General features: G+C 42.0%; 1 protein-coding gene across 1 annotated transcript; it reads left to right on the top strand.

Annotated features, from left to right (window-relative positions):
* Positions 1–448: 448 nt before the first annotated feature.
* Positions 449–8,086, top strand: SLC30A1 (solute carrier family 30 member 1). Its single transcript, XM_016166532.2, has 2 exons — positions 449–1,693; positions 3,322–8,086. The coding sequence occupies exons 1-2, from the start codon at positions 1,072–1,074 to the stop codon at positions 4,218–4,220; spliced, it is 1,521 nt and encodes a 506-aa protein (XP_016022018.1). The 5' UTR covers positions 449–1,071; the 3' UTR covers positions 4,221–8,086.
* The last annotated feature ends 306 nt before the right edge of the window (positions 8,087–8,392 follow it).

Raw genomic sequence — 8,392 nt, 5'->3', positions numbered from 1 at the left:
CCTCCCAGGCTGCTGTCTGTCACACAGCAGCCGCGCGGCCTGCCCCACGTGGACTCGGCTCCCGGGATCAAAGTCTGTTTGCTACCGGCCTCCGCAGGTGTGCGGTGGGCTGCGAAGACCCGCATCGCCAGAGCAGGGACCCCGCCACGCCTGCCCCTCCCCCTCCTGTTGCACGCGGCCCGCGCCCCCTACCCTCCCCCACGACGCCCGCTGCTGCACCCGGCCGCGGCCCCCCGGCCCACGCCCGGCTCCAGGAGAGAAAGGCCCCGCCCTATCTGTTGAAGCCGCGACACCTCCCGCCCCGCCGAGCCTCCATCCAATAGCGAGAGAGGATGGGTGGGACACGGCAGCTGTCGTGAGGGCTTCCTGGCCAATGGGGAAGTGTGCCGGGCCTGATGGGCGGGGCGTCAGGGCCTTGTCACGCTCGGGTCCGTGTGAAAACGGGGGTTCCGAGTGCAAAGCAAAGTTTTTTTGTAAACCGTCTGCAAAGGCGGGGGGGCGAAGAAGGCGCCCGAGACCGGGCCGAGTGCAGCTGCCGTGGTCGCCGCCTTTTTAGCTCCCCCGGCGTCGGCTCCTCGACCTGAGCCACAGCGGAGGCGACCAGTGGATGGAAGACCTGCGCTGAGAGCCCGCAGATGCTTGGAGCCTTCGCAGCGTGGAGCTGCCCGCCGCCCGCCTGCTCCTGCCGGGGCTCTCGGCGCCCGGGCTCCGGGAATCCCAGCTCCGCGTCGCCGCCTCCGCCGCCCGGCTGCGGGCGTGAGGGCGGCTGGAGCTGAGCCGGGCCTCCGCGCCGGCTCTGAAGACCGACGCCCGAGGAGCTGCGCGCCGCCGCCCCGCGGGGGACGCCCACAGGCGCGGGAGCTCGGCGGCTTGACCCGGGGCTCGCCCCCGTCCGCTCCCTTCTGCGGTGTCCCCAAGGCCCCTCACTGCTGTCCTGAGCGGTGCGGCTCGGGTAGCGAAAGCCCCGCGCCGCCCTCCCGCGAGGAGGGGTCGCAGACAGACCCTCGGTGCGGCGCCGCCACCGCCTCCTGAGTGTCTGCGCCGCGCTCGGTGGGCCCCCGAGGCGCAGCCATGGGGTGCTGGGGTCGGAACCGGGGCCGGCTGCTCTGCATGCTGATGCTGACCTTCATGTTCATGGTGGTGGAGGTGGTGGTGAGCCGGGTGACCGCGTCGTTGGCGATGCTCTCCGATTCCTTCCACATGCTGTCGGACGTGTTGGCGCTGGTGGTGGCGCTGGTGGCCGAGCGCTTCGCCCGGAGGACCCACGCCACCCAGAAGAACACCTTCGGCTGGATCCGGGCCGAAGTGATGGGGGCTCTGGTGAACGCCATCTTCCTGACTGGCCTCTGCTTCGCCATCCTGCTGGAGGCCATCGAGCGCTTCATCGAGCCGCACGAGATGCAGCAGCCGCTGGTGGTCCTCGCGGTCGGCGTGTTGGGGCTGGTGGTCAACGTGCTTGGGCTCTGTCTCTTCCACCATCACAGCGGCTTCGGCAACGACTCCGGCCACGGCCACTCGCACGGGGGTCACGGCCACAGCCACGGCTTCCCCAAGGGGGTCCGCGGCAAGAGCAACCGCCCCGGGTACAGCGACAACAACGTGAGCCCCGGCGAACAGAGACCTGACCAGGAGGAGACCAACACCCTGGTGACCAACAGTAGCAACTCCAACGGGCTGAAACTGGACGCGACAGGTGAGGAGAGAAAGAAGCCGCCGCAGGTGGTTGGGTTTGGGGAGCCCGGACCCTAGCCGGGCCCCGGGCGGGGTGGCCCGCACGCCCCCTGGTGCCCGAGCGGACCTGCGCTGCGCCGCTGCCTTCCCGCTCCCTCCAGGTCCCGCCCCCGCCGCGGGAGGCGTGTAAATGGGACCCCGGTGTCAGGAGCCGGCCAGGCCGGGGGCGCATCGCGGGTGGAGATGGGGACTGTGCTGCTGAGAGTGGGAATAGGGTCAGGAGGTGTCCGTCAGCGCGCTGCAGGCTGTAACTGCACTTGGCTGTCTTTACTGGCTTTTAGACAGAGACTGTCTGATTTGGGGTTTTACCAGATAAAAAATGCTTCCTAACTCAATTTCCTGGCCCTGTTGGGAAATGGAGAGAATCCTCAATTCGTCCTTCGTTGTTGGCAGTTTAAAACCCGAGTGGTTCTTATGTCTTTTAAACAAGTTTCTCGGTATTGTAATCAGAGCTATCTTACATGCTTTACTTTTCTGAGCTCAACACCCGGGTTGAAGATTTCTTTCATGAACAACAATACATGTTTCAGTTAATTGTCTAAAATCTAAACCTAATCCTGAAAATCCTAGATTGAGGACCTGTCTAAGCATGATAAACATTTCACTTAGGACTTTTCATAATCATACTAAAACAAAAGTGATGTTGTCTTATATTTTTAATGAGTGCTGTTCATTCTAATTGTAAAGTGCTCTTGAAGGAAATTTGGAAATGTTGAAAGAAAGGAGAAGGGAAAAGGAATCAATCGATGCCCTACTACCCAGATTCAGTGACCTTAACAGTTTGGTGTATTTCCTTCCAATTTTTTTTTCCATTTATGTTTATTCACCTAGTTGAATGATATTACATAAACAGTTTTCTTTTTTTTTATCAAGATGCAGGATATTATGTTCATGAAATTCAAGTTGTACGTTGAAATGTTTAACAATAAATTAATTTCCTCTCACTCCTACTCTGCAAGGTGTTATTCCAAAGAAAATTAAGCTGCTCTGGTGTGTATATTTCCTTTAACAGATCCATACGTTCAGTTTAAGAGTAGTAGGGTGGATAGTGATCATTTAGTTCCAACTTTTCCTGATGTCTCTGATTGTTAAGTTTGTGTTGTTGACTTGTCAGTTTCTAAACCTCCTGTACCAGGAGTCTAATAAAAGTTTAAGAGTTAACCTTAACACCTTAATGACAGAGATTGACTAGAGCTCTTGTCAAATCAGGCCTTTGTATTAGAAGTATCCATAGTTGAACTTAGTTTGGCGGGATAGCATTTTATGTTTTTCTTTTTGGAACATACCAAAAGGTATAGAAGAATGTTCACAGGACCTCACTCCCATAGAAAAGATGAGCTCTTTTTTTAGAGTAGGGGAGGTAGGATGGTGGTTAGGAGAATGGGGAGACTGTATCATCTTAATGACTTAATTTAGTCCCAGCCATTATGTCCTTGTTTGTTCTCAGCACGTCAGTTTATACTGAATTGCCCAGAGCACATTTTAAAATTATGTTTTATAAAAATTCTTCACATCCTTACTAAAATGGAATGAGGCAACGATGTCTATATAAACAAGTGTATTTGATACAGAATTTGCATTTCTTTGCAGATCCAGAAAAGTTGAGAAATGATGCAATAGAAGTACAAGTGAATGGGAATCTTATCAGAGAAGATGACCATGTGGAATTGGAAGATGATGATAAGGCTGAACAACTTAACATGCGTGGAGTTTTTCTGCATGTCTTTGGAGATGCTTTGGGTTCAGTGATTGTAGTAGTAAATGCTTTGCTCTTTTACTATTATTGGAAAGGTTGTCCTAAAGGGGAGTTCTGTGTGAACCCATGTACCCCTGACCCTTGCAAAGCATTTGTAGAAGTAATTAATAGTACTCGTGCAACAGTTGATGAGGCTGGTCCTTGCTGGGTGCTGTATTTAGATCCAACTCTATGTATTGTAATGGTTTGTATACTTCTTTACACAACGTATCCATTACTTAAGGAATCTGCTCTTATTCTTCTACAAACTGTTCCTAAACAAATTGATATCAGAAATTTGATAAAAGAACTTCGAAATGTTGAAGGAGTTGACGAAGTTCATGAATTACATGTTTGGCAACTTGCTGGAAGCAGAATCATTGCCACTGCTCACATAAAATGTGAAGACCCAGCATCATACATGCAGGTGGCTAAAATCATTAAAGACGTTTTTCATAATCACGGAATTCACGCTACTACCATTCAGCCCGAATTTGCTAGTGTAGGTTCTAAATCAAGTGTAGTCCCGTGTGAACTTGCCTGCAGAACTCAGTGTGCTTTGAAGCAATGTTGTGGGACACGGCCACAAGCAATTTCTGGAAAGGATGCAGAAAAGGCCCCGACAGTTAGCATTTCTTGTTTAGAACTTAGTGACAATCTAGAAAAGCCCAGGAGGACTAAAGGTGAAAACATGCCTGCTGTTGTGATAGAGATTAAAAAAATGCCAAACAAACAACCTGAATCATCTTTGTAAGTCTTGAAAAAGATGTGATATTTGACTTTTGCTTTAAACTGCAAGAGGAAAAAGACTCCATTGAAATTCTAAGTTTGCCAAGTAGTGTAATTGAAGTCCTTGTCTGGTCACACAGTTTAATTCTATTTTTGTAAGAACATAAGGGGACTGCTTAACAGAGTTCTATATTACAAGTTTGTGATTCTTAGTGCAGAGTACAGCTATGCTGTAACAATTTTGGAAAGCCGATTTTAACACTATGTTACATTTTTGTTTAAAGTAAGTATAAACCTTATATAACATAATGACATTTGATTTCAAGTTTTTCCATGGGTAAAAAATTAATTAGGGGGATAAATAAATTAAAATTGTTACTAGAATTTCTCTGCTTTTCTTCCCCCCCACCCCCAGTGTTATACTTTATTAGAATTTTAACTCTTAGAACTTTAAAATTCACCAACAACTTTGTTTTAGGTAATATTTACTTGCCATTTGAGGTCACTACATAGCATAAAGGACAGCATATTTTAAAAGTGACTCATAGATATTATTCGGGAAAGTCCCTTTTTCACATGGGGTATATAGAATACTAACGATCAGTTTCTATCTCGAATTCCATATTGCTGAGTATTATTCTAATAAATAGTGAAATAAATTGAACTATAGTTTATACATGATAGGGCATATTGGGAATAAGAGCATGGAAGAAAGTTTACCAAATTATTTAGATTATTGTAAATTAATATTCAGACTACATTTCTAAATTATCCTGAGAATTTAAACCTGTTTTTTTCTAACCAAAGTTAATCTAAAACATGGATGTGTTTCTTTGAAAGATTGGCATCAGAAACAGTGAGCTGAAAGTTTACTTATAAAATATATACAGTAAATATTTTTAAGGACATTAATAATTACATGTTAAATGCAAGCTTATTAATGAAATCTTTTAAATTGTGGATGTTTTAAAAAATTTTATAGAGTTAAAGTCCTTTCATAGTGATCAATTATGAATGGATTTAAATGCATCTTTTCAAACACAACCAGCAATGCTTGTGATTTATCAAGAGCCACTGACTTGGGAGAAGGAAGAAATCTTAAGGTTAATGCAATTTGGACATTAAATTCTTGAAAAGCAAAATTAGCTAAGGCAAAATGACTAAGATTCTGTAAGTTATCCTGTCTTGACGTTACTCATATCTTCCATTAGTGGCTTATTTTTTCAAAGGGCCACAACATCTACACCGGAAGTTGTTCATGGCTATTTTATTGTTGTTACGGATCTCAAATTCATACACAAATGTTATTTAAGGATATTTAAGTTATATTTTTCTTGATAGAGGTTATGCTTTGTGAAGAAACTGTAGATTTTTGTCTTCAAGAGGATGAATGTTAATACCGGTTATCATGTATAGCTCTATTTTTCTAGAAACACGGTATCCTGACTACTTCAGTGACTTTTATAGCTGACTACTTTTGGAATGGCTACCCTTGGGGATTTGAAATAATTCATTGTTTAATGGGTCTTAAGATGAAAGCTCTGGCCTTTGACAATTAACTTTTTAAAGGGATGATCTTTTGTGGTAGACGGTGTGTTTTTTTCCTAGTGTAAGCCCATTGCTGGCAGTGGGCCTATTTAAGAACAGCTGGTTTTTCCAATGAGAATGAGGTAATTTTAGGAATATAGTTTGTTAGTTCACATTTACTATAATGGGCCAAAACCATAACCTGCCAATTTGCAGTACATCTTGATCTTTTAATACTCTTATCTGATATTGTGTAATTCAATTCCTAAACTAGTATTTATTTTGAATTTTGCAAAAACTTTTTGAAACACGAAATTGAAGAATCTCATATGGGCAAATAGGAAACTTTGAATTATACTGTATCATGTACATTCCTGATTTAACCCTTTAAACTACAAAATATTAAGATCTCAAAACCGTATAGAAACATTTCAGTAGTGATACAATAGGAAAACTGGTAAAATATTCAATGGGGTTTTCTTTACAAATGCTCTATTGGGCCTATAAAAAATTGTATAATGTTTAAGACAATTGAATGAGGATTTTTTAAATGGTGTGTATAAGCATGGGGCAAGGGCTATTTTTTTTTTTTTTTAAGTGCTTTGAAGGTAAGGGCCTTTAGATTTCAGTTATTTCACTTTTCATAATTTTCAAGTAGCTTATATGTAACAAAGTGGTACCATAAGGTTCTCTTTTTTCAAAGGACTTTGTCATAATAGCAGAATCAGTGGGCACTGACTCACCTTTTGAGTTTTAGCAGAGAATTATTTATTTCTTTACAATGCACTTTCTAACCCATTTTTAGCTATATTAGCATTATCTTTTTAAAAAATGCTTTTATATTTAAATATTGTGGGATTTAAGTGTCTTTTCCAAAATAGCTTATTCCTTCCTGAAAGAAAATGAGAGAAATATCCTGCATTATTAGGAGACTTAAACCCAATATTTAAATATGCTGTTTTATAACACTGCATCAGTTTTAGGAGGTGCCTCTCTCCTGCTGGCTCTTTTATATTTGAGCAAGACCAGTGTATTTAGAATATGTGTGTAGTAACCTGTCTATTGTCTTGGTTTAATGAGAAGGAGGTGCTGCATGTGCCTGAATTAAAACCAACTCAGAAATTTTTCCAAGCCAAATGCAGCCTTAGTGATGAGATTTAATTCTCCATTGTCAACTTTTAGTTTATATGATTTTTTAATTAGCTTTTTTTTTTTCTTTTGAAGGCCGTCCACATTATAAAAGTATGGACTAGAACCTATATATAAAAAAAAAAAAGGTCAAAAAACTAAATAATTTTGCCGTATGTATTTTAATGTTTTAGAAAATGATGTTTGACTAAGGTATGTCATTTGAATAGGGAAAAATTTCCATCAAGAGCACCTTTGGAAAATCACTATAGGTAGAAAACTATGTTAACACGTTTATATATTGTAAACATCCTCAGTTAGTTCTGAACTTTTGAAAGGTTTGAGGGAAAAGGCCTATGGAACTTAATGTGAAATATTTAGGAGGCTAACTGGAAAGGAGTTGAAGATTTTTACTGTTTATAAGCAGATATCATTTGAATGATATAAACGTCATTTACCTGCTGTCTTAAGATGTTCACATACATAAATATGGAGAATGATTCTACAATATAGAAATATTTATTTTAATAGAGTTTCAGTCCTAAAACAGTATTAAAACTCTTGGGAAAGTGGCGGGTTTTTTGTTTGTCGTTTTTTAAATTGAAGCTGTCAAATACAGTGTTTGACCATCTGAAATGGAAATTGTAATAGCGCTATTTTGATGTAGCTCTACCAATACTATGTGGCAATGCTATTTTGTTTTACTAACAAGCTCTGGAATATTTAGCAGTCATTTTCACTGGCACAAGAGCTTTTTGTATGTCATCCAGTTTAAACTTTAAAACCAAAAATTTTATGGTCCAGTGTCTTTGGCAAAAAGATGCTGAAGGGAATGTAACATACAATTAATATGTAGTTATATATAAAAAGACACAAATTGCCATGTTATGGTTCTGCCTTGAAAACAGCACAATGAAGTGTATCAGTGTATTCTGTGATTCTTTATGAAACTTCCATGTTGTGTTGTTTTGTGTCTGCCATAGCCTGTCCTTTGGGCCAGATGTGGCACAGTTAAATGCAACTATCATCTCATTAAAGCAGATGCACATAACATGTCTTTAGTGCTGCAACATTTTACCTAACATTTTGTATGTTTTATGACTGTATGTTGTTTCCAAAGCTGTTCCTACCTCACCATGAGGCTTTATGGATTGTTATGTATTATAAATGTTCTTTATGAGACAGACTACTGTGTTTCTTCTCATTTATTAAAAGTTAAGTAGAAAAATAAACTAATTTTTAAGTATTTACTTCATTTTGTGCATATGGCCTCCCCTCCTAGGCTGGGTTATAGAAAAGAAAGTTGGACTTCAGATAATGAAAAGGAAATTACAGCTTAACATAAATTAGGTAGTAATAGGCTAACCTTTTGGTACTTGCTATTATTTCTTTGTAAGCATAGTTACTAACAAGGATTATTAAGTATTTCACAATTATATAATCTGGAACTATTTACCCAAGAGTACATTAGTACGTTACTTCAGTTATATGAGTTGAGTATCATGTCTCGTAAAGAATTTCGTTTAAGAACTCGTACTTCTG

This window comes from Rousettus aegyptiacus, unplaced genomic scaffold (genome assembly GCF_014176215.1).
Source record: "Rousettus aegyptiacus isolate mRouAeg1 unplaced genomic scaffold, mRouAeg1.p scaffold_m13_p_17, whole genome shotgun sequence".
NCBI classification, from domain to species: Eukaryota; Metazoa; Chordata; class Mammalia; order Chiroptera; family Pteropodidae; genus Rousettus; species Rousettus aegyptiacus.
Note: the sequence above shows the minus strand (reverse complement) of the source record. Positions and strands in the feature narration are given on the sequence as shown.

Coding starts and splice junctions, on each gene's coding strand:
- SLC30A1 (XM_016166532.2), top strand. CDS start 1,072: ATGGGGTGCTGGGGTCGGAACCGGGGCCGGCTGCTCTGCATGCTGATG. Junction 1,694..3,321: donor GCTGAAACTGGACGCGACAG/GTGAGGAGAGAA, acceptor ATTTCTTTGCAG/ATCCAGAAAAGTTGAGAAAT.